The 27,695-nt window shown below is 38.5% G+C and overlaps 1 protein-coding gene across 3 annotated transcripts in view; it reads left to right on the plus strand.

Annotated features, from left to right (window-relative positions):
- Positions 1–27,695, plus strand: part of dlg5a (discs, large homolog 5a (Drosophila)) — a 67,362-nt gene that overhangs the window by 1,940 nt on the left and 37,727 nt on the right. For 2 of the 3 annotated variants that reach the window (XM_057341744.1, XM_057341746.1), the window contains exons 2-4: positions 23,777–23,845; positions 25,406–25,592; positions 27,148–27,291. In XM_057341744.1, coding sequence (XP_057197727.1) covers positions 23,777–23,845; positions 25,406–25,592; positions 27,148–27,291 — 400 coding nt within the window. The remainder of the gene's footprint in view (positions 1–23,776; positions 23,846–25,405; positions 25,593–27,147; positions 27,292–27,695) is intronic. The other variant, XM_057341745.1, reaches the window with a different exon arrangement.

The raw sequence follows: 27,695 nt of genomic DNA on the forward strand, positions 1-27,695 counted from the left end.
TTTTTAACACCGTGGGTTTAAAGACGGCTCACCATGAAGCACGTATTCGGAGTGTCATTCATAGAAATGCATACTTTTTCTCCACAAGTAATAAAATGAAGTGTAAGTCTTTTCCAGGTATCCGCTGAAACCAGCTTATGCACCTCTGGTTAGGAAGCGTTGCTTTATAAAGCATTACTGTCATCTTACACACACGCTGGGTTTAGTGCATGCCAGCACAGTCCCGCTCGACTGTGATTGTGGATCCCGAACACTGAAAGAAATCATAAACCTGTATTTTCCCCCCACACATCTGTGGTTTTTCATATCAGGATTAGTTTCGTTCTTGTTGTTTTAGGCCTTTCTCTAAAGATGGTCTTTTTCCGCCTCTCTCGCAGCACACACACGTCCTGCGTTGGGCTTATGCTGATTCGAGTTGAAAGGTATTTAAAAAAACAGCTCCTTTTTAGTGCAGTGATTCAGTGCATGAGATTATTGCGTTTGGCTTGTGAGTAAGAGCTAAAGACAAGCCTTGTCCCCCCGCAGGCTCCGAACCGAAAGCCCGGACTGACTCTGCCTTATGTGTGTGTGATCACTTGTAGTGATGTCAACCTGCTCGAAAGTCTTTCTCTGTTGGGCCTTCCTTGGCAGTTGGGCTGCCAGGCCTTCCTCTGCACACAAACACACACACACGGGCTCACAGTCGTGGAGGAGGGGCACGCTCGGTTCAGAAAAGGGTATTGTAGCGACAGCTCCGACTGTTCAGCATGCATGCAAAAGGAACTACAAACAGCATGTCTCTCCACGGAAGGACGCTTCCGTTCGCCGTGTCGTAAATCAGCTTAAGAAGGCGAAAGATCAATGTTGTCGATGAATCTCTCCAACAAGACGGGGAAAGTGGGATTTATGTGCTGAAGATGATATTAGAGCGGTTTAGATTACTGCAGACTTGCACATTTACACTGAACCGAATTGGGCGCTGTTAACTCAACCCCGATAATTTCTGTTGACTTGGCACATTTTAAATGGCCGTCATTTCAGAACTGTTTTTCTCTAGTGAGCTCTGCCGCGTGCCGTTAACTTTGACGTTCATCTAGATGCGACGTGATGCCCCACCCACTCAACATGGAGTTATCACTGTGACCTATAGAGCATCGCCGTGATTCCTCACATGTGACAGTGTGGTGTCATTTGTTCTTTTTCGGGAGAGGTGGCTTATTCGTATAGGATAGGGCTTGTCTGTGGTGGGCTAGCGGGTAACTCCTTCATGCAGTCAAATGTAGGGCCAGTACAAAGACAACAGGGCTTTTGTTTTATGCCAAACTGCAGAGTCAGCCGCTTGTGCTGTTTATGGAGCGTGGGGGCTGTCCACACAGATCACCGTTGATCAGTGCAGTGGACAGTGGAAGTTACAATGTAACAGTATATCAAAAGGAGGCTCTTAAATGCAGGGCTGTCAAAGGATTAATCGCGACTAATCGTTTGCAAAATAAACATTTTTGTTTACATAAAATGTGTGTGTGTACTAGAGTTGGGCGATGTCTACAAAATTGGCATCGGACGATGCCTACAGTGAAACATTGCGATGGACGATGACATCGGGGGCGGGGGTTGTTGGTATATCAGTTTGCTAGATGACCATCTGCCAAAACATTAAAAGCAATTGAATCAGGGCTCCAGATGTGCAGACCCTCCTGATGACGAAAATTGCGTCATGCGGGGAAATCACAATGCCAGCCCAACATCGTGATGTGTGTACTGTGCATAATAATTATGTATATATAAATACACACACATCCATGTATAATTTTAAGATAAATTATATATTATATATACAATTTTCATATTTATTTACAATATAAATTATATACAAATATAAAAATGTTTATACACGTGTAAATATTTCTTAAATATATATACATGTATGTATTTATATATTCATAATTTCACACATTTTATGTAAACAAAAACTTTTATTTTGCAAACGATTAGTAGCGATTAATCGTTTGCCAGCCCTACTTAAATGTCTCCTATCCATGTAGGCGCTTCTGTAACTCTGGGCCCTGGGGAGAAATGGGTTGACATGTAGTGAAATATGGTAACAGATTTATTAGTTTCAAAATCTTTCTTTTTGTTCGTTTTTTAGTAGTATGGTGGTTTTTCTATGGTTGTTTTTTTTCTCATGTTGTCATGACTTATTCAACCTCATGTCATTTGAAACCTGTATATGAGTCCTTTTTTCTGTGGAACGCAAAAGAAGATAATTTGAGAAATGTCTCTTTGTGTTCATACAATGGAAGTCAATATGGGCCAGTGTTGTTTGGTTACCAGTGTTCTTCAAAATATCTTATTTTATGTTATGCAAAATGCAGAAAGTCTTACAGGTTTGGACATGGGGATGAGTAAATCATAAAAGACTTTTCATTTTTGGATGAACTGTTCCTTTAACCCAGTTAAAGTTAAATTGGAGCCATTTACTGTTTGTTACCGGTCGACCAATATGGTTGTTTTAAAGCTTGCTGATATATGAACAGCAGGGTGACTGAAATATGAACTAGAGATGCACCGATATATCGGCCAATAATTGGCATTTTCCACGCTTTCGGCTGATAGTATAAGGGTGTACTCTCACTTGTCCCGGTTGCTCTCAACTGTGCCCGAGCGCGATTTTCCCCACTCCCCCGCTGGCCTGCGCTCACATTGCTCTTTACCATCCACACCCGGGCACGCTTTCATCATTACGATGCGACATCTTCAAATCAAAAGTAAACAAAGCGATCCCTATCAGCACAACGGAAACCATCGCAATGTTCAGTTCGGGGCTTATTAGAGGTGTTTAACTTCATGCGCGCACTGCACAGTCCGATCTGCTTTAACCTCCTAAGACCCGAGCTTTGGTTTGGCTTGCATTTTAGATTTCTTCTAGCTATTTGGGGTTAGGAGGAACCAATAAATATAATAACCAAATATTATATTTGAAAATGAAGCACTTTTTGAAAAAACCGATGTCCACACATGTGGACAATCGGTCTGTATCCACAGAAAACAGTCAAGACACCATTGTGTAATAAAGTACAAATCTATTTTATTAACAGCCTGAGTACACTGGGGGAAGTGTGGGAATGCTGTGGGTACACTGGGGGAAGTATGGGCTGTGTGTGGGCATGCTGTGGGTACAATGGGGGAATGCTGTGCATACACTGTGGGAATGCTGTGGGCACACTGGGGGAAGTGTGGGAATGCTGTGGGCACACTGGGGGAAGTGTGGGAATGCTGTGGGCACACTGGGGGAAGTGTGGGAATGCTGTGGGCACACTGGGGGAAGTGTGGGAATGCTGTGGGCACACTGGGGGAAGTGTGGGAATGCTGTGGGCACACTGGGGGAAGTGTGGGAATGCTGTGGGCACACTGGGGGAAGTGTGGGAATGCTGTGGGGGTACGGGACAGCGTGTATGAAGTGTGGGCTGTGTGGGCATGCTGTGGTTTACACTGGGGGAAGTGTGGCTGTTTGTGGGTACACTGGGGGAGTGTGGGTTGTGTGTGGCGAATGCTGTGGGTACACTTTGGGTGTGTGGGATGCTGTGGGTCACTGGGAAGTGGGAATGCTGTGGGTAACAAAGGGAAATAAAGGCCCCGGGGAAGTTGTGGCTGGGTGTGGGTACACTTGGTAAAGTGTGGGCAAAGTGTGGGCTTGGCCCATGGTACTGCTTGCAGTCGTTGTTGTAAATTGATGTTTTCCAAACAAATTCTTCCAATCTACGTTTTCAAAAAATTCTTCCCAAACTACGTTTTCAAACAAATTCTTCCCAACTACGTTTTCAAACAAATTCTTCCCAAACTACGTTTTCAAACAAATTCTTCCCAAACTACGTTTTCAAACAAATTCTTCCCAAACTACGTTTTCAAACAAATTCTTCCCAAACTACGTTTTCAAACAAATTCTTCCCAAACTACGTTTTCAAACAAATTCTTCCCAAACTACGTTTTTAAACAAATTCTTCCCAAACTACGTTTTTACACAAATTCTTCCCAAACTACGTTTTTAAACAAATTCTCCCCAAACTACGTTTTTAAACAAATTCTTCCCAAACTACGTTTTTAAACAAATTCTTCCCAAACTACGTTTTTAAACAAATTCTTCCCAAACTACGTTTTCACAGTTATTTAAAAACATTAATTATTTAATTATTTTTTAATACATTTTTACATTTTCAACTTAGCAAAGTCCCATTGTGGACATCAAGTTTAGAGGCGTAGTACATCTTTACTGTTGCAAAAATGTGTCAAATTTGCATTCCATATTAATCATACAACACTACTATGCATAACTTAACAAGAAGCAACAATGACATTTTATTACATTTTTTACCTTTTGGACGTTTTGACCTGACATAGCTGCCTTTATTTTTCAGATGTGTTCGCCGCCATCTTGACATTTTTATGTAAAGTGTTTTTCTCTTCTGACACCACCAGATGGCAGTGTAAAGGTCCATGTTTGTGAATAACAGGTTCCAGTTACATAGAATTAAGTATTATCGTGCACACAACCAAAAATGTGATGTCCACACATGTGGACGCCAGGTCGTAGGAGGTTAATGATGTCATTGTCATACCAGAGCGATACGAGAGTAAACGGCTCATCACCCTCTCGTACTTTATTATCGTAAAGCCTATCGTTACACACGTTGGATTATGTTTGACAAACCTGGAGTAGTTTTGGCTGCGATGACACACGCCTGCACGTGTAAGTGCGCTTTTTATCAGTTTTTTTTACGGGGACAGCGTAATCTCAGGGAGGAATTTAAACAGTTGCATAATTCACGTCATGCTTTCAGTTCTGCACTCCGGCGCAATTTGCGCTCACACTACATGTGTACCACGTCCGAGCCCAACCGCACCGTGCTCTGGCCCACCTCTTCCAAGCGAGCCAGGGACCACTAAACGAACCATGCCTGGGCGTGATACGGAGCAATCACACTAGTCAAATGAACCGGGCTTTAGGGGAAAAAAAAAAAAAGGGCACAGTTCAGATTGCCTAGTGAGAGTAACACCCTAAAAACAGCAGATGATCAGAGCTGATTATGTTGTGTTGCATCCCAATGTGATTGGCTTTTGTCACTATGACGATCGCGAAGCCAAGTGTCAGACACCGCCGATTCCCCAGTGTGAATCAAGCGTAATGTGTTGCAACATCACATCTGTTCACGTAATCGATTATTTCAATTCCATCCATAATATGCATCTAAGAATGACATGAATTGCTTAATTGTAATTGACAATTTAAGCTTCTTTAAATGCCAATTATTGGCCGATATATCGGTACATCTATAATTCGCAATTTTTCACACTATCGGCTGATTAAAAACAGCCGATGATCAGAGCTGATATATCCTGTCAATCAAAAGAGGACAGGAAAATGCAATGCTCTGTGTATAGAAAATGTTAAGAAACATTGCATAAGTTTGATATTCAGGGTTCATAGTCACTATATGAATAACTTTCAAGTAGGGGTGGGCGGAATGATCAAAAACCTATTTCACGGAATGAGTAATTTTATTTCACGGTAACGATATATTTCATGAAACAATCTCCCATTATAATTCTATATTTTATACCTCATTTTTCTTTGATTTAATTTAGTTATTTATTACAGTTCATTTACTGTAAATGCTCACCATAGTTATAATGTAGGCAAGTTATGAAAATGTACTAAAGATATCAAATTAAGTTCTGATAATCAGATTTATTATGATAGGCTATAGCCAGAAGATAAATATAAACAAATATGTATACAGTACGAAGATAGACAACATGTATGACGATGAAGTCTGAATATATGCACAAACAATGAGAATACATGTAGGCCTATATGACTGATGTTATAAACTAGTGTTCATGGGGTCTGTACAGCAGGTCTTCATCGCTCTTCACTCTGTATTAGATGCGCACTGTTAATGTGTTGCGACTCTGTCTTTAGGTTTGTTTATTCTCGTGCATGTCTTTGCACTGCAAGTCTCTGGTGACACAACACGTGTCTCCCAAAACGGGAGGTAGCAGCGCATCACGTTAAAAGCGCTCACGCGACAAGAATCATTACGCAAGTTTCACCTCGACTCACCTAAAGTTAAACTTTATTAAAACTATTAACAGCTTTACAAAGCGACCTGTCTTCTGAAATACCTGAGAATGAGCTTTTGTCAATTTATGCTACCCATAGAATTTTGCTACCCGCGTGTTGTGATTGGGTTGGGGGAGGGGTAATTTAGGTATAAGGGTTGGGTTGGGGGAGGGGTTAGTCCTGTTTTGTATGGAGGTAGGGAAATTTGACAGGGTAGCATAAATTGGCAGAACACCGGACTGGAGCGGATCACGAAACTACAGACTGAAAGAAGGTCAAAAGAATATTTGATTTGTTATGGGTAGCTTAATTCACATGTTTTTTTCTCATCATAACGGCCAAATTGCAGAGCGCCGAGTTAACCACGCCTACTTATTTACATTCCGCGGAATACACGGAATAGAAAAATCTCTTACGGTTGACATTTTATTCCGCGGTAACGGAATATTCCGTCATACCACCCAGCCCTACTTTCAAGTATTGGTGCATCTTTAATATGAACTCACATCATTGCTATTGTTACATGAATGCATTGGAGCTGAAACGACGTGTTGACGCAGTTCATTATGTTGACAAACATGACACAATGTCACAAAAGATTTAAAAAGAATGTTGTCTACTCCAGCCATGATTGCAGTCTTAACGCCGGATTCTTCATAGAGCGTCTCATTTACTTTGAATGGGTGATGTCTTGTGATGCCGAACTGAATTGTGGATCCATTGCCGTTGCGTCACTGGTGAAATTTTTTAAAACTTTTTTTAAACGGTGTGTACAAATACCCTAGTGCAGGTACTAGCCAATCATGCAAGACCGGAGAACAGTTGTGTTGTCTTAATGTGATTGGCTGTTGTCCCTATGACAATCGCATCAGCGCCAAGTTGGGATGTAACGAGCCGGTTGAAAATCGATTATAATATGTGCTGATTCAAGTCGGTTGAGACGTTATAAAAATCGCAGTACATGTTTTGAACAGCAGGGGCCGCTGTTTTTTGCAAACTTAGTAAACATGGATATGCTGATATTTCTTAAAAAAGTAAAAGTTAAGAAAAGCATAGACAAAGTCTTAGTTTGTTTATATTATAAGAGACTTTTGTATTATTCATTTTTTATTCGATTTGGAATTTGTTTTAAAACTGCAATTTAGTTTTGTTCTTTGACATAAAATATATTTTTATTCTACAAAGAATTGTGCAGCATTAGAGAAATAATAAAAGGGCAGTTGTTCATTTGAACTTTTCCTCAACTCATTCTGTAAAAAATCGTGATTAAATTGTATCGTGAGATCAGAATCGCATCACATCGTGAGCTGAGGGAATCGTTACATCCCATCATACAAGTGTCAGACACGCAGATTCCCCCGTGTGAATCAAGCATAATGTGTTGCGACGTCACATCGGTCCACGTTAGGGCTGAAAGATTAATCGAAATCGAATCGCAATCGCGATGTGAGACCTTGCGATTTGCTAATCGCAAGAGGCTGCGATGTGGAAACGATGTGAAATATAGGAAACGCGTCTGTTCCGCTTTGAGTGGCATTCTTGCTAACCAACAGAGTGAGCGCACCTCCGTTATGCCTAATCAAAAAAAACAAAAACAGAAAGCGGGAGAGAGAGAGAGTGTGTTATTATGGCATCTGCAGAGTCAGATCGATCATAGGCAAATAAATACTAAAGGAACCATCCAATTCAGAAGACCGCACACACAGCCTGTGTTATACTCGCTCTCTTCCCCGCGTTGCGCGTCTTGCGGACGAGCCGTTTAAACTTGACGCGCACACATAGCTCGTTTCATACTCGCTCGTCTCGCGGACGAGCCGTTTAAACTTGATGCGCACACATAGCCTGTTTCATACTCGCGCGACTCTTCCCCGCGTTGCGCGTCTCGCGGACGAGCCGTTTAAACTTGATGCGCACACAGCCTGTTTCATACTCGCGCGACTCTTCCCCGCGTTGCGCGTCTCGCGGACGAGCCGTTTAAACTTGATGCGCACACAGCCTGTTTCATACTCGCGCGTCTCTTCCCCGCGTTGCGCGTCTCGCGGACGAGCCGTTTAAACTTGATGCGCACACAGCCTGTTTCATACTCGCGCGTCTCTTCCCCGCGTTGCGCGTCTCGCGGACGAGCCGTTTAAACTTGATGCGCACACAGCCTGTTTCATACTCCCGCGTCTCGCGGACGAGCCGTTTAAACTTGATGCGCACACATAACCTGTTTCATACTCGCACGTCTCTGCCCCGCATTGCGCGTCTCGTGGACGAGCCGTTTAAACTTGATATGCACACACAGCCTGTTGCCTTGACGCACGCGTGCACCCTGTGTCAACTCACGCCTAGCTCCGCGTTTCAAACAAATGTAAATTCTATCTAACTGTTTTGCTAATTTCACTTAGATGAAATTAAACATTCAACACATTTTCTACTTGTTTTAAAAAATCCCACATACTTAAAAATAATAAATCAGCCTATGTAACCTATGAACTATTTTAATAATTCACTAACACAATAGAAAATGTTATGGATTTAAGGGTTACAATGGGAGTTGTATTTGTTTTAATGGAAACTATAATAGTGTACACTGGTATTTGGATTCTATTGGTGTGATGTAATCTCGAAGCTGGGAACCAATTGAACAACAGTAAGCCCGATTTGAATAATGCCCACTACAAAAATGAATTTTGTAATGGTTTTAATGGAAACAATTAGAATTTCTGTAATGTTTTTTGTTGTTGTTTTCTTTCAGCAGGGTAATTATACCCATACTGTGCTCCACACAACAATATTGAGCTGAGGCTTGAAATAGAAAAGTTAAAATCGCAAATCAAATCGCAATCGCAATGTCTGTCAAAAAAATCGCAATTAGATATTTTCCCCAAATCGCACAGCCCTAGTCCACGTCATCGATTATTTCAACGTAGCATCTCTTAAATGCATCTGAGAATGATATGAAGCACGCTTAATTGATTTAACATTGAATAGATGCAGACGCGTGTTGAATTAGCGCTTTACAGCAATAACAACAGCTTTATACAACGGTTCAGGTGCAGAAATACATAAGAAACCTTATTTACATGCAGCTCGTCGGAAGAGAGAGAGAGTGAGAGACTCACAAGCATCTGTCTGCTCCCGGGTTGTGGCTAGAAGGGATACGGCCGGAAGTGGTGCAAAATCTCAGGCTTAAGATGATATTGGTTAGACTGATGAATTGATTGACATATTTTTATAGAACTACCCCAATCATACTAATATATTGAATGATTTATTAAATTTCTAGCCATGTAATAATTATCATGACATAAAGCGCTGACAAATAAACTTGGTGTAACATGAAAGTCATTAATCACAAAAAAAAAAGTGCAGATTACATAAATATAAAACAAAACTGTGACTTTACCACACTCAGTAATTTGATAATGCACAGTCACTGTAAAAAACATATGATTAACATGTTGATTGTACTTAAACACTGTCTGTTAACTTACTAGACAATCTTTAAATAATAATATAATATATTATAATATGTAATTATATAAGATAATACATATTATTATTAATATTATTTTGTAATTTATTATTGTGTAAGTGCTGCATGATGTTAGTATTGCCCCTTGAGGTAGCATTAATGTTAGCACACACAATACCTGACACTGCGCAGCATCATCCACACAAAACAGAGAAAATAGTCCCACACAGCTGACGTGCTATTGCTCTTTTACACTAAAGTTTCCACAGTGCCACATCCTGTCGAGCCTGAGGCTATTGTACAACAGGTAAATGTACAAATTCATTATTTTAAATGCAGACGCACGGGAAGCGTGCTTAAATAGAGACAGGTGCAGTCGTGGCGCACATGTGGTGCAACGTGCTCTTCAGCCGCAGCTCATGGTTCAAATACTGTGCATCCCCATAATTAATCGCAGTCTTTGCGATTAGAAAATAGCGTTTCACCACATCGCGATTTAATCGAAAATGCAATTAATCGTTCAGCCCTACGGTGATAGTTTTGTACAATAAACAGAGACAGATAGTAGTATTTTTACTTTTACTCAATTATATTATGAGACTGAAAATAGAGTCGGATAATACTTGGAGGAAAAAAATACAGAGCATATATCATGCTCTAGTATTTCATAAACACATTTTTAAATGTTTTTACATTTAAATTTACATTTAGTCATTTAGCAGATGCTTTTATCCAAAGCGACTTACAGATGAGGGAAACAATGGAAGCAACTGGAACAACATAAGGACAACAAAAATCATAAGTGCAATAAAAAAAAACTTGTCTCATATAGCCTACCACAGTATACAGAGCTAAGTTTATTTTATTTTTACTTAAGTACATAAAAAATTAGAGATGCACCGATTGAAATTTTCTTTGCCGATTCCGATTTTATTACAAGTGAAACTTGCCGATTCCGATTTTCTATCCACAAACTATAATTGACAGTATACTGTACCATATTAACTTTTCTTCAATACACATTTTTTTTATTTTCATTGAATAAATGATTGAACATTACAATTTCCCCAAATTTCCCTAAATGCAGTTCTCCAAGCTGCATTAAATTACAGAATCTTCTCTTTCCCAAACAACTCTTAAATTGAAGAACTCTGTGACTGAAAAGAAGTACATATAATAAAATATAACTAAACATGTCACTTAATTTACCTTTTTCATTTTTGTACTCATCTCACAAAAGTCTAAGATAACAATAAAATACTTCAACTTTATTCTCGTCTGTTTCTGTTTATGAAACTAACATTGCTTTATTTCATTTTTTCTGAAATGTAAAATAAATAGTCTTTATCTTGGGTCTGTAGGATTAAAAGAAGTGGGTTGATTTTTGCTGCAACTTCAATAAAAAAGTTAAAAATCTTATGAGTGAATTCTACTCTAAAGATGTATATGTATTTGCAGTTTTTTGTGTTAGTAAAGAACTCAATCAGATATATATCACATATATTGGTTGATTTATTCATTTTTTTTAATATTTTGTTTTTTTAAAAACAAGTAGAAGTCGTGTTGAATGTCATTTTACCAGGTGAAGTGACCACAGTTTTAACGTAAGACAAGCAATCAGGTTGAGTGGAATTTATGTTTGTTTAACACAGAGTGAACGACTTCAACATGAGTTTAGCATGTGTCAGAGTTTAGCATCACTGTTAGCATACACACCCCATGTAGACGGAGCAGCGAGAGATGAACTACAGTCTGTACAGTACATGATGCGTGTGCACGCGCGTGCAGTCAGCGGACATGAGAGATGCGCGTCAGTCAGCAGAGACTCGCGGTCAGGTGGACACACATGCAAAAATAAACGAGACGTGAAAGACAGGCTGTGCACGCACGTTTACATGTTTACTTGCGGCTTTGCGTGTACTGACGGTTGTGACGTTCTTGCCCGCATCACGGGCAACAGAAGATAGGCTTGGAATCGGCGAGACGTGAGACTGACCGGCCGGTCACCGGTCCGGCCGATCATACGAAAAACCGTCCGATTCCGGTCTCTGGCCGGTCAATAGGTGCACCTCTCTTTTTTTACTTTTAAAATTAAAACTACTTAATTAAAAGAAGATAGTGATTTTAATGTAAACAAGGATTAAAATGTTAAAACAACAATATTTATTTATAAGATGTAGTGGAGTAAAATGTATGATTTGCTTTATAATGTAAGAAAATACTAGAACTTATTGTTTATTTGCAAAGTTTGTCAAAGAATTAATAAGGTAATCCAAAAAAATCTTTATTAGATAAAAAAACCTGTTAGATTAGTCGACTAATCGAAAAAATAATCGTTAGATTAGTCGACATTTAATATAATCGTTAGTTGCAACCCTAATTAACTGTTGTCAGCGTGACAAAAATAGGTAGGTGTAGTTAGCTTATCCCTTCTAGCTTGAGTTACATCAACCAATGACAAATAAACAATAATTCATACAACTATATTAAAATTGGACATAGACTGAGATGCATTCCCTATTTATCTATCATGTATTAAACATTTGAAATTGTATTTAAATGCGAAATGTAAATTAACATATTGAGTTTTTAATTTCCTGTCATGTCACATACCACCAGGAGTCTCTTCAAGTACCACTACTTGTACGCGCACCACAGTTTGAGAACCACTGAACTTATACTAGCATAAAAAAATTCACTGTTATTACTGTTTTAATCATAAATGAAGATACAGTTATCAGCAAATGGCAGCTTATTTATTACTACATATCACAACATTTTTGACCCAATAAAAAGGTTTATTATTTGAAACCTCTCATTTTTCAATATTTATGACATATTTTGTGAACGACGTTTTGAGTGTGTTTTAGTAGTTCTCTACTCTTGCCTTTGTGAAGCACATCTCATGGCATGAAATATGAATACCAATGCCACTCACTTCAAATCTGAAAGGGTTTTTTAGGATCTCTTCCTTTTAATGTCACACTCAAGGACAGGATAGCCTGTATCTTTTATATTCTGTGCGTCAGCTTCCTTTTTAATCCACCGTTAGATGGAAGGCATTCGTGACTGCTCTGCTTTTAGTCAATATAGCAGCTCTCATTTTAGTGCAGATCCAGATGTTGTTTCCCCATCCATCTATCCTGTTGTCTGCCGAGTGTGCCAGCTATTTTTGTTTAGCTTAACGCCTCATCACTTACGTGGCTCAATAAAGCCATTTTATATAATCCATATTTTTCCTGCGACGATGATTTCATATGTGTGTGCGCAGCCGCACATGTTCACATTGATTGGAACAGTATTGATCTTGATTCAATTTGTGGTGCAAACGCTAGCAGCTCCTGATGTTTAATGGCCGCAGTGCCGTTAGTGCACTAGGACTGAATTAACAGTGACAAAATGATACTGTGCCAGCCGCACATGGATATATTCTAGTTGAGATCTCTTTATTAGGGCACAAGCCTGCCAGTTTTCTCTCACAGCTTCAGCAGTGATTCAGACGCTGAGCTATCAAGAAAGTCTTCATTACCATTTTCAAGTGTTCCAGTGCTGCTTAATTGCTAAGAAACTGCAGGAGTACAGTTTAAATGCTGGTGGGGATGTGATGGAAAGAAACAGAGCTGTGATAGAGCCGTGTTTCATGCTGTCCTCCAGTAATATCGGGTTGAACGTATTTCAATGGTACCCGAATAAGGTTCCATGCTATTAAAATCAAGAATTGTTTTTCCTTCTTTATGGCTCTGTCTGAACCAAATGGCGTGATAATACAAGAAAAAACATAAAGCTAAAAATATAAGCTTAGTAATTAGGAGTGTAACAATATCAATGTTGCATTTCGCGATGCATAAAATTGAAATGTGTATTGCAGAGTTGGGGTGATTGTTTTACAATACCGTTTCTGTTTAATCCTATTGGTTGAGCTGCCAACATGCATCAAACAAATATAATGTTTGATGTTTTGTTTCATTTTTTAGATGTTTTTTCTTAGGGTTTAGCTTTCTTAATTCCTCTCCTAGTTTTAATTTGGTACTAAAATAAAAAAAATCTTTTAGTACTCTGTTTTGTTTTAAAGTAAAAAGTTATTTTTTATTAGAATGTTTATTTAAACCTTGAATGTTGTCAATTCTATAACAAAAAAGTTATAAATAAATTTCTGTTAATGTTTTGGAAATAAGTCTGGTATTTCAATTTCAGTCTTTTTTTTTTTTTTTCATTTTGGTCAGTATATTGTGATACAGTCGCATTCATGAACTAGGGCTTCACGATCATGGGTAAAATGATAATGGCAGTTATTTTGCTCAAAATTGTAATCACGGTTAATAACCACAATTATTCTGTCAGTTTAGAACTTTTGTTTTTCATTTCACTTCAGCATGTTTAATCGGCTGCCATTAAACTTCTTCAACACCGTATTTCAAAGCACGCAATCATCTAAACACACATCTTGTGACCTTTGGAATGAAACCTTGCTACTCCATTTCTGATTTCTTGTTTTTTTATAAATCATTACTATTGGTAACCCTTCATGTTTGTCTGTTGCAAATAAAAAAAAGTGTTAAAATGTTACAAATCCAGTGTTAAAATATGGTGTGTTTTTTAAATTTATTTTTAAGTTGCTGTTTAGCGATGCAAGCTTTCAGTCCGACAGTGATGAATTTCTGACCTTATCAGGAGTTTTGTGTTTAATTTTAAAACATTAATATCACAACAGTTATGTTCAATTTAATTGTGGGGAGCATAAATCGTTATCACGATTAAAATACGATTAATCGTGCAACCCTATCTTGAACCCATTGAGGCAGAGGTCACGTTAACCATAAATTCTCCGTCAATGACAAATGTTTTTTTTACCAGTTACGGAAAAATCTGAAGGTCGTCCGTCATTTTGACGGATTACAATAAGGGTAATTTGTAACTCCCTGTTTTGTCATTTCCCTTCATTAGAGCGTGATCGTAGGCTACTACCCCTGCCCTGAACACGATCGCTAAGGGACGTGTGTTTCCCATTCATTAGCTTACAATGTCTGGTCCGTTTTGGAAAACACATGCGCGGTCAGCGGAGACTCACGGTGCAGATGCATCTGTCACAGACCCCCACGTCAAGTGCACACATACACACAAAGGCGCGCAGTGGTGTGGTGTTTACAGAGTTTTTTCCTTCAGAAAAGCGACTAGCGTATTTTTGGATAAACCTTAACTTTCAGTGAGTAGAAAAATGTCTCTCTTGGCATCTTCTCTGTTTGGTGAGCGGCAGAAGCGTCACATTCATGACCAAACCCGCAACTTACTTGTGAGTGAGTACAAAACACCATTTACAAGCACCTGTCATTGTTACTCCCTTAAAAAAACAGCATATGTTGGGTTAGGTAGGTTTTGATGCTGGTTTAAGATGGTCATGTTCTGGTTAAGCTGATGAGGAACCAGCATATGACCATCTTAAACCAGAATCAAAACATACTGTCCGTGTTTGTCTGTATCTAATAGCGAGTGGTGGTCGGGCAGTGAAGCGAGGCTGCCTGCAACACGAGAAGCAATGTGCTGTTAAGAGACGCGGGCTGGCTTTACTGTATGCCAGTTGTACTAAAGTGATAATCTCTGAATTTGGCACATCAAGAATGTATTTTTGCGTTGCTCTCACCCAGCACATGCAAAAAGAGCGTCTACGGCACCATGCCAAAGTCCGTTTAATGAAAGTCATGCCACTCGGGACAGCTATTTACGTCATGTGCATATTTTCAGAAAAGTTCAGGTGTTGCGTGATCTGCTGATATCTCAATAAAAGCCCTTATGAAAATTAACAATTTTTTACTTTAGTAAGCATAGTTTAACTATAGTATTTGCATTAAAAAGCACAGGAACCACAAATTTACCATAATTACTATAGTCATTATAGTTACTACAGCATAACCATGATGTAGTTCAGCTATGGTAATACAAATTGTAATAAATCAGAAAAAACATGGTTCTATGTGTATATACAGTATACACAAAACGGTGCTCATAAATATATTTTGCAAACAAGTCATTAAGCAGGCTAATTGACCATACAGGTTGATATCTAAATGTTTTACTTCAACTGTGGAATCGATAAGAATCGAAATAGATAAGCAGAATGGGATCAGAATCGATAAAATTCAAACGATTCCCAACCCTACTCCTGAGATACCTCCATCAGGTCAATTTTTGAAGGCAGCATAGATGTATCCTTCGCTGCCTTCAATGTCCCAGAATTCTATGCGTGTGCTTGCGCAGGGAATGTGATTGGTCGAGCAGGGTTTAGTAAAAAAAAAAAGGCGGCCTAGAAAGCAACTGGATTATAATTTTTGTGTAAATTAAGTTATATTTGATATTTTTGCAACTTTTGATTGCATTTCTAGCATGAAATTAGTATTGTACTTGAGGCACCCTCTGTTTATATTTCAAACTGAATTCCTTATGCTGCCTCTGAAGTCTGTCCGAATGTGTTTCTCGGAGCTACCTGAATGCGTAAACGCTGCCTCCAAAGTCATTGCCTCATGAGACAGAGACGCAACAAGTCAGCTGCCTTAGCTTTCTGATGCAGCCCAGGAAATGCCGTCTTCCTATCTATATCTGACATCTTTCTATCACTTTTTCCAAGCCTCAGGTATTTTCATGATAATAAAGTATAGTCAGATGATGATGTTTGATGGGTGTTGTTGTTTTTTTTAAAAGCACATTTTAAGCGACACAGAGCCGTGCTTCACGAACAAACTGCGCATAAAACATAATTGCAGACTTTGCGATTTCACTATTGCGATAACCACATCGATTTAATCACGATTTGAATGGGAATTGCGATGAATCGTGCAGCCCTGATCCACAGCTAGCCATGCATTTTGACTTAAATAATAAATGTCTTATTGGTAGTTAATTTTTTAACAGTGCACACTATAATCAACATAAGCACACTTTGAGCACACAGATACACATCTTTAGGTCAATTTTGGAAGCTTTTTCTCAGCAACTGAGGACGAACGTCATATGCCTGGCATGAGTCCTGTCTTTTACCATGCAAAGCACACAGATTCAGTGATGCAACTACATTCCTAATAGAACATTTTAAATAATTGTTAGGATAAATGTCCATAGTATTAATTAATAATGTAAATAAACACGAATGCTAACATTGCCCATGCATAACAAAAACAGTAAAACAAGTGATCACATTAGAGATAAAGAGCTGACAGGAGAAAATGTACCAGTCTTTACTTTCATGCATATTACATAATCTGAGAATATATGCTTAAAATATGAATGGGTTCATTTAAAAGTAGACACTCCAAGCTTTCTTTAGACATATGTTTCATGTTTCTATAAGTATTTGCACAGTTTTAGTCTGTTGTTGTGACGCGTTTCAGAACAATGTTCACAGAGATGGAGGCAGCTGAAAGCGCACACTGTATATTTTCTTTATTTTACAAAACCACAACGTTTTGTTGTTGTTGTAAGCATGTATAAAAGTAGACCCTTTACACTTTCAAATGATGCCTTACACATATGATGGAGTATTTTAAATTGTTTCTGCTGCTGAGATGGACTCAGAGCTGCTGCTAAAAAAGGAGAAAGCAGTGCGGCTCGGATTTTCTGCACGGTTTTAGACGCGAAATGTGAATCACCCCTAAGAAGCTCTACACTACAAACAGCTTTTGGCCACCATTGACCACCATAGTTGGAAAAATGATAATGGTAGTCAAAAGTGCCCAGAACTTTTTGCTGTCCTACATTCTTCAAAATATCTCATTTTGTATTCAACAGAACAAAGACATTTATAAAGCAGATTTCCCTACTAAGAAAGTCAATGGGGTCCAAAAACTGTGTACTCTGTGTTCATCAGAACAAAGCTATTTATACAGATTTGGAGCCACTTGAGGGTGAGTAAAATGATGACAGAATTTTCATTTTTGGGTGAACTGTCCCTTTAAATGTGGTAAAGCAGTAGGAACATAAGAGCACGGCAATTTCCAGTCAGAAAGATTCAGATAAATTCGTTTTGTACTTGGGTTCACAATATGATTGTAAAAGCTTGTGATGGTTTGAAATAGTTATGGTTGCTTTAATAGCATTTCCTGCAGTTGATCCCTGGGTTATGTTCAGTTTAAAATGTATAATGTAGTGGCAGATGAAATTGCAAATCTGTAAGTGGTGAGAGAGACTAAGAAGAACCCACAAACAGGGTTTCCTGTGGTTGGAGGTGAACTGAGATGAAGGGGTGGTGATGAAGGTGTTATGATTGAGGATGTGGTTGACCAACACAAAGTCAGGTGCTTCTAGTGAATAAACACTTTTCTGAGAAGTTTCAGAGGTCATAGTATAGCTATATTACTGTATTGCCACTGTGTAAAGCGCTAAGGGCCGTAAGGTCTTTTCGTGTCACTGTTAACACATGCAGCAGATAAAAAGCATCAGCTTAATGCCAAGTAACTTCAGATGCAGTTAAACCTTTTTTTTTTAAAGCTTTTCATTCTGATTTTCTCTTTTTTCATTTCAATTCTTTCTGTTTACAAGATGTCCCGAGGTCATTCACCTGGGATTGTATTGAAGGAGTATAAGATTACGCTCCTGATTTTTATTAAAACAGCTTTTTCAAAAGTGGGAATGTCCCTTTATCTGTATGTGACATCACCTGATACACGAGAGATCGGTGCTTTTGTCCGCTCTCGTCTCTGTCCTCACTTCACGCTGTCGCCAGACCAACTGTAAACATTGCAGTGTCACGTGACCGACTCTAAACCCTGATTGGCCAGTTCCTCTGAACCTTGCCCTCGCTGCCACAGTCTTGCCATGTGGCGGGGTGTGTGATGTGTCTTTTCCTGAGGCTCTGTGTCTTTCAGCTTGTTCTGGGGCGACTCCAGATTGAATCAAACAGCAGTGGCTCCTGCGGCAGAAGTCAGTTTGATTTAGAGCGCCGAAATGTGTGTAAACAAAATCGTTTATCAGGCACATTCTGTAGAAGCTGTCTGTGCCGGACCAGTGTAATGAACAGGGCAAACCCTGAACTCGCAGATAATACAGTATAACAGCTTTGTAGTGGTGTTTGCTGAGGCAGGAATTACTAGTACTTCTTCGTATCGTCGCTGTCCTCCTGAAACCTCGGATGTCCAAATTTGCTGATTTTCAGGAAATGGAAAAAACGCTGTACTTTTTAAATGATTAAATACTGTGAATCATAAAAAAATATATTTTCTAAATTTAGTTTAAAATTACAATGGACCTTTTTCACGTTTCCAGGTTTCTCAGCTGCAGAAGTCATCGTAGTATACTAAGGTAAACTTCTATAGCGGTGACTGGGGTTGCTCATGCTGCACAGAGAGACGGGTCTAAATAGTAATTTTAAAAGGGAAGACGCGCTTGATTTATAACTGCGCAGCTCGCAAGTGACGTCACAGACCAACTTATCGATAATGAAATTCGTTGGCAACTATTTTCATTATCGATTTTATAGTTGTTGCAGCACTAGCGGTGACTGGGAGACTACCACAAATATCAGGGCTCTAGACTGCGACCAAATGGTCGCATTTTGCGACAATTTTTACTACCAGTGCGACCAGTTTTTCTTAATGATCGCACCAATGCAACTGCCAAACTGATCAATATATAATTTTTGCGTATTATAGATTGAACAAAACGGTGTACAAATCTGCAAAGATAACGAAATGTGTTGCGAGTTCGACTACACTACACTATTGTATAAAGCTCTCTAACAATACTGCAAAGCATACAAAATGTTAGCATTATACATCACGTTAAATCCTATTTATTTGTGAGTCACTATTGATAGAAGCGAAACGTGTATCAATGCAGCTTTCATGAAGAATAATCACTAAAAGCATTCAGGTCTCATGGGTTGTTTGAGATATGCGCGCGCCCAGAGAGTCAGAGCACAAAATACTAAACTGAGTTCTCTTTCACGCCTTCTTACTCTGAAACGGACAAATAAACTCAAAATTACGTCATAATTCTCGTGTTATCAAGAATCCTTAAGGTAGTCCGTTTCGTGAACAAACAATTTGGGAAACAAAACGCATGTGTGTTACAGAATAGTGCACGAGCTCTTAAAGGGGCAGTAGCATAATAAAGATCTCTGTTTATAATGTTCATCAAACAACAAAGGACGGGCCCAAAAACACTCACTGATATTAAAGGAATTGTGTTCTCTTATAGGAGTTGTTCATAATAAATGAAGGAAAAGAAGTAGATTTAAGAAAGATGTGCTTTAAATATAGAAAAGTGTTTAAAGAGAGTTAACATAATGTATTAAACACAGTTGAATGAGGTTTTAGTGATTCTTTTTTCTGACTCGCTACCAAATTAAGGGCTGGTGCCACCTCTCTGAAATGTTTGTCTAGAGCCCTGAATATATTTTTGCATTCTCATTTGCTCAAATAGCAAAAGAAAAACTCAACGTCAAACTGTTTTCACTACTTTCAACAAAAGAAGTGAAAGAGTCTGATAACGGCAGTCAAAAGAGAGAATGATATCAAATTTACAGTGACTTCCATAGACGTATAAGAAACACTCCTGCATTAGCGTTAAATCTTTTTTGTAATTTGATGCAAAGGTAATACAATACAAAGTATAGTGTTATAAACGTACATACATTAAAAAATATATATATATAAAAAACCTTGGAGTATTTACGATGCTGATGACCGTTGAACGCATCATTACAGGCTTGTGAAAAAGGTACAAAACATGACATAATATGATTAAATAGTGAGCTGCGTTTATTGCTGAATTGTGCACACACACCATTCACTTTTGCTTCAGATGAGGCATAAATGTAGTTTGAATGTGTTAAAAAATCTTAAAGAATTCGAAACTCAGTCGTGGTTATTATCACGGTATAAGATCTCAATAATTAAAGATCAACCCCCATACAGACAGATTGTAAAAGCTTAAGCATAAATGTGGTTTTGGATGAGAGTCCTTGAACAAAAGCTTTGGAGTTCATCCATTATTAAGTCTCAGCCTTTAGCTTTCGTCTCCGTGAAAGTCTCGCACAGGTTTATGTCTCAGTCTGTGCATGTTCACTCTCTGCCTGTGGATCTGTTGCTTTTTTTTCATATAGCTGGATTTAAGATTCTCTGCCGCACATGTCACCTCGTGTTTGGGTTGCATGCTGGGGGGTTGTTGGGGGTTTGAACGTCATCTTGCCTGAAACAACTGTTGAACAAAGTGTGTGCAGAGCAGGAAATAAACAAACACGGAAAAATGCTCAGGGCACAGCCTGGCATCTCTGACCTACTTAATACATGAAGACAGGGAAGGGCTCTCACTATTGTTTTCAAATCTGACCAACATGAATTTTACTAAATGTGTTTATCTGTTAATATTTGCAGTCATTTTTACTTTTTATTAGGGCTGCAGCTATCGATTATTTTAGTAATCGAGTATTCTACTGATTTTTCCATCGATTAATCGAGTATTCTGATAATAAGTACTTTTTCTTTATTAAAGAGCAATACTAAATATACAAGAGAAAATAAGACAGTTCTCTTAAAATGAACAACTAATTTGTTTCCTGTTTAGAAAAAATTACATTTTTATTGCCGAAATTGCATCCATTAATATCTGTGAAAACTAATCCCATTTAGTACATTCCATTGCCACATTACATTCAAAATGCAATATAATACAAATATATATATATAAGAAACATAAATAAAAATGGAAAGAATAATTTCAAAGGTAAACAACTAACTTCAGCTTATGCATGATGCTTTTAGTTTACCTAAATTAGTTTTAATTTTTCAAAGTTGTATTTTTAATTTTTACTATTAAATAGTAATATATTTGTCCACATAAAACTACTGGAGTTAACCGGACTTTTATTTTGGCAGGTCATCAGAAGACGTTTATTTTTAGTGTGTGTTTGACAGGTTCACTTCACAAAGCTTCACTCAGTAATATGTTCTGAAATAAACTCTCAGAGCAACTCTGGAGATGAAGTTCATGTGTTGTCCTCATACAGTGCAGACTCCGACAAATCCATGAGAATCACGCGTGTAGCACGTTAAACTGTGCAGTTCATTCACAATTCCATTTGATGCAAGTAAAATGGGTTGTAAATGACGTTGTGTAAAGCAAAACTATCATTATTTTGGCAATGCTGATGATTTCTGGCCAGTAGTTGCAGAAACTCCACAATTCACTTTTAAAGACATCCAAAGCTTCAAACAGACACGCAGACTTGTTCGGCTTGATTTGTCAGCTTGCTCTGCCACCATTGTATTTGACGAATGCTAATGTGTATCGATTGAAAGCGTCATTAAAAGCAGTTCATGGCATGCAGTGTGGTACAACGCTTCCTCCAGGCCGGTTTTCTGTTGTACGGTTGATGCATTAATGAAGAACAGCTCTCGTGATCATGTGACTGCAGCATCCTTGACTTTTTTCGACCATTTCTAAGACGTGTAGGCTAATTGTGAAGTTTACTTCCTGTAGTCAAACACAGTATGATAAGATCATCAGTGTCTGCTTTCAGACATTATACCAGATCTATTTATTTTCTCTGCCCTCCCCCAACAACAACAACAAAAAACCGTAGTGCTTGCTCTAAAATCGTCTCTCCCCTGAAGTTATTTCAGGAGGGAATCATTGAAGTCAGCTGCTGAAGGTTGTCTTCAGATGCAGAATTGTGTGTCGGCTGATGTGATAAGAGTGTGAAGGAAGGAAGATTCAAGTGGCTGTGATCTTTTCGTGTGTGTGTGTGTGTGTATGCGTGTGTTGCTAGGGGCCTGTGATAATGAACCGTGTCATAGTCAGCACACACACCGTCTTCGTGAAGATGGGCCCTGAAGTATAAGTGCTGTGAATAATCTAAAAGATTCAATAATATATTTCCTGTTTATTTATACTGGCTGCATACTGTTTTCACAGTAACACACTTGTGTTTTCTTTTCTTATAATTGATCCTTGGCTAAGCACCGCCTTCAAAACTGACCAATCATCTTGGAGCGACTCTTGCCTTCCACAGGATAATTGCATAATTTTAGATTGATTGTTACACAGATTACTGTTAATTCATTTATGTAGTGGAGTGGTACAGGTTATTGTGACCTGAGTCCGTAGTACAACACACAGAACACAAAAACGTAGGAACACATCAGTTCACTTACAGTAATGTTATCAGTTGTAAATGGCTGTGAAATAGGTTTTTCTTTTTTCAGTTGACTGCGATTAGTGTTTACTTCAATCCTGTTGCAGCCTATGTAGTTTGTGATCATGTTACTGTGTAATTGAACAATTTCTTTTAAGGAAAGTGGCAGATGAAAAATTCTTTGTAATTTCGCACTTCATTCCAGCCCACATAAGAATAATATTGTTTTAATATAGTTTTTATTACTTTACGAGCACGCAGAAGAATCTAATGCATTTCTATGTGACATTCTGTAAAGTTTGTCACTCACAGTCAACAAGGGGGAGGGGCTTAAGAATTTAGAGTCAATTTCATCAGAACACTCACATTTATTTATGTATGTGCTTTTATCCAAAGTGACTTGTGTTACAAAGTTTATTTTTATCAGTATGTGCATTCCTCTGGGATCATACGAATAACCTTGTGTAGGTACAGTAGTTGTATGAGGTTTTTATTTATGCAGGTCTTGATCACGAAATCATGGCGCTAATTCATAATTCAGTAACACAAAAAATGATCATAAGACAATTGTGTTCAAAGGAACACATGTGTCAGTCAGTAGTACCTTTCAAATAACAACCAGATTAACAGATTTCTTCATATTTCTGTAGTTAAGTTTAATATTCTCGTCATACTTTTTACAATATTGATTGCCATTACCGTAACAGGTAGTTTTGCACATTTAAGAAATGTTAAATTCATCATTTAATTATAAACATATATTTAATTATTGCTTTAATTAATACTAATTGTGTATGATGAATACAAAGATCTCTTTTTTTGCCTAAAAGGCGATTTGTCGATGCAAGTATCTTTAAAACAAATCACCAGACGTTAACATGTTGTGAGAATCACCCATCTGTTGTTTTATCTATGTATAGTTTTAAGCTTGATCCTGATCTCTAATCCTGGTTTTTAAAAGCGTTCAGGTGCTGCAGTAAGATAAAGATGATGACTTCTTTTCCATTTTCTAAAGTGCTCTCTGTCTGCCAGTGTTGAGTGTTTGGTTAAATGAAGGCCTCAGTGTTGAGTTATTAATTGTGTTTTCTCTCCTCCACAGGGTCCACATACAGCGTGCTGTCCACGATGCCATCAGACTCCGAGAGCAGCAGTTCCCTCAGCAGCGTCGGTATGTCAGAGTTTCGTCTTCCATCTTTGACACATCACACACATCGTCAGCGGGCCGTAACGGCGATGATGTTGTACGCGTGGGTGTGTATGATGCGTTTGTCACTTTAACTGCCACAAGTCATACCCTTAAATGATCGTATGAATTGTGATAGTGGCATGTGTTTGAAAGCCAAGCCCTGTTGAACTGGTCCTGTGCCAGTGGAGAATGTGCTCTGAGGCTCACTGCCATCCAATTGACTTGGCGGTTTCACATAGAGGTTTCTAAATGGACCAGAAGGTTGTGCCAGAGATACCCACAATGCCCTCTGCCTGTGTAGGTCTGTGATAGGAGCATTGAGTTTGTGTTGGGGCTGAAATGAGGTAAGGGTGATTCACATTTCGTGTCTAAAACTGCGCGGAAAACCCGAGCCGCACTGCATTCTCCTTTTTTTCCAAAGCGCCTAGGAGTTTGCGCTCTCCTGGCGACTGGCGTCTGTCGTTGCTAAGCAACCATGGACCATGATAGCCATTTGATTGAGACGAGGAGGTATAAACAAAGGATATTTGGATTATATGCACTGAAAATACCTTGCAATAACTCTGCTACTAGATTTATTTATGCTGTAATCATCTGTGTCTCCATCTTCACTGAGCTTGTCTATACTGGTGGGTTGGTTCTTGTAACATGACCTGAGATGCGCGGTGCGGCATTCTGACAAGTTGTTATATTTTCATCTCGATTTGGCGCAGAGTCGCCGATGCGCCTAGAATAATGAGTGTGCAGCACCACATGAGCGCCGTGGCTTGACAGAATCAAGCATTCCAACGAGCCATGTAATAATCGTACATAATAATCGCAATTACAACATTGAGGTGAATAATTGACGATTATGTTTTTGTCATAATCGTGCAGCCCTAAAATGAATACATTAGAATTTCACAAAAGCAGCATTCATGTCAAACATAAGGATTATGAGATGCTGTGTATTAAATGGGTGTTTATGTTAGCTTTTGTGAGCCTTTCTAGGGATTCACACTATGTTCCCTGCCTTTTTGTCTTATGGAGATTTATCCCAGTTTTTTACTGCGTTAAGCTGAAATCATTCTGAATATTTGCTGCAGATTGTTCAAAACCAAAAGATTATAGTGGAATGTTGGTTTGCAGCTGATCTCAACCGATCGTCATTTACATAAGTGCTCAGTCTGTCTGCCATTGTGACCTCAAGCATTTTTACATTTGTTACAGTTATTTATACGGCTTTGTTTTGCTCTGGCATTTGTTTTTAGAACAGTCAGGCTTAAAAGTCAGATTTCATTCATAGCTCTTCACTGTTTTTAGGTCTATTTCTTTGATATTTTATTTAAATGTTTTAAGGTGTTTAGTTACTACGTTTCTTACCTCCTTGCCAAAAAATAGCATCTTTCCTTGGTTATATAGTGTAATTTTTAATTTTGTTGTCTGTTAATATTTCGAACTGTACATTTGCTAATTTTATGTAGTATTAGTTTGTGACGCTGCAGCCCTGCATTAGTGCAGCGTGAGCTTCTGTTTGCTCCGGTGACGTGCTCACTGTTGCAGGGACCAAAGCCTCATCACCTCCACCTGCACTCGGTTCATCACCTCCACCTGCGCTCGGTGACACCCGGCCAGCCAGCGAGAACCTGGACACCATCCTGTTCCAGCTGAGGCAAGTCACCAGGGAACGGGATGAACTCCGCAAACGATTGGCTCTCGCCTCACCTGGCACCACCTTCGATGACTGCAGGTACCAGCCCTGCTTACAAAAATAGAGACTATAAATATGGATGAAAATACACTTGCATAAAATTATATACATTAAAGTACATTTTTTTATTTGTTTAATTTCTATTCTGTATTCACAAATGAGTAGAAATTAAGGAATAGTAAAATTCTGTCATCAATTACTCACCCTCGAGTTTTTCCAGATCTGTATAAATTTCCTCGTTGTGTTAAACTCAAAGAAAGATATTTGGAAGAATGCTTGTAAACAAACAGTTCTGGGGTACCATTGACTACCATAGTAGCCCCATAACTGTTTGTTTACAAGCATTCTTCCAAATATCTTTCTCAGATCTGTTCATGAGAACAGCAAACTTTGTTCAAGTTTGATGTAAATGATGACAGAATTTTCATTTTTGGGTGAACTATCCCTTTAAATTCTCTGCTAAAAAAAGCCTGCCCAAAACAATAGAAAATTGAATGGATGGAAAGTAATGGTGTCTACTGATATGTGATGAATTCTATTGGTCGGATGTTATCTGTCAGATTAATCCTATTGGAATAATGACCAAAACACACTACAAAAAGGAATTTTGTTTTGGTTTAAATGGAAAAAAGCTAATTTTTTCTAAAAGGTATTTTAAAGGAAACCATTAGAATGGTTTCTATTGGGTTTCTGTTTTTTTCCACAGGGATGTCATCATGTCATGGGATGTAGAATTAAATTTGTTAGTTTGAAAGATACATCCGTAAATAGAAATATCTGTAAAATGATGTCTGAAAAATGTTAGACAGTAATCATAAATGACAGAATAAATGGTAGGATAAATGTTTTCTGTAAAGACAAACACTTTATTGACATTTTCTTTGAAATAACAGCACCAATGAGTCATTATTTAAAAAACATGAATTAAATGAAGAAGGTCAATTTTAATGTCACTTAAAAACATAAATTAATTCTGTAAGCCTTTTCATGCAAAGACTTAAAGGGATAGTTCACCCAAAAATGAAAATTCTGAGATCATTTACTCACCTTCGAGTTGTTTCAAATGTGTATAGATGTCTTTGTTCATATGAACACAGAGAAAGATATTTGGAAGAATGCTTATAACCAAACAGATCTCGCCCCCCATTGACTACCATAGTAGGAGAAAAACAATAGTAGTCAAAAGTGCCCCAGAACTGTTTGCTGTCCTACATTCTTCAAAATATCTTTTGTGTTCATCAGAACAAAAAAATTGTAAAGTAATTTTTCCTACTATGGGTGTCAATGGGGGGCAGGAACTGTTTGGTTATAAGCATTCTTCCAAATATCTTTCTCTGTGTTCATCCGAACAAAGACATTTATACAGATTTGGAACAACTCGAAGGTGAGTAAATGATGACCGAATTTTCATTTTTGAGTGAAGTGTCACTTTAACTCTAGATCCCTGTTCCAAATAAATTCCAGCATTTTCATCATCATGTGTAACGGCAAACACAGTTTAGACGTGAAAGCATCTCCGCTATCCCAGTTAGCATTGAGCTGCCCTTGCAGACAGAGAGCCTCTGTGCTGATGTATTGCTCTTGTCTCCAAAAGGCCAAATTCCAAACCTGGTCATGACTACGAGCGTCTGAAAACGCAGTGCATGAAGGCCATGGCAGACCTGCAGTCTCTGCAGAACCAGCACACCAAGACTCTGAAGAGGTGTGAGGAGACCGTGAAGGAAGCCGACTATTACCAGTGAGTTATAGTAAAGACACGCTTGCTCTCACTTTGCTTCGATCGCTCACTAACCCTTTAAACTGCAATTGATGCGAACAGATCGTCTTCATTTAGAGTGTTGTAAATGCATGTTCAGACCTACATCATGTTCCCTATGTTGGCCTGGCTTCTGTCGTGTGACATCATTTTCTCCATCCGTCTAAATTAAATTTGGATTTACAAATATTGCATATGTGAATGGATTGCTATAATTTGTTATAACGTGTGACAGTTGGATCGACAGCCGGTCGTGATATCATAAAACGCTCATCCGCTGGCCGAGCACCAAGAGAGCATCAGCTCGCAGGAGAACCAGTAGTGTTTCATTGGAAAAGTGCGATGAAACAAGCGCCTCATAGCTAAGAGCCATCTGCTGCGTTTGT

Source organism: Triplophysa rosa, linkage group LG9, assembly GCF_024868665.1.
Source record: "Triplophysa rosa linkage group LG9, Trosa_1v2, whole genome shotgun sequence".
Classification (NCBI taxonomy): domain Eukaryota; kingdom Metazoa; phylum Chordata; class Actinopteri; order Cypriniformes; family Nemacheilidae; genus Triplophysa; species Triplophysa rosa.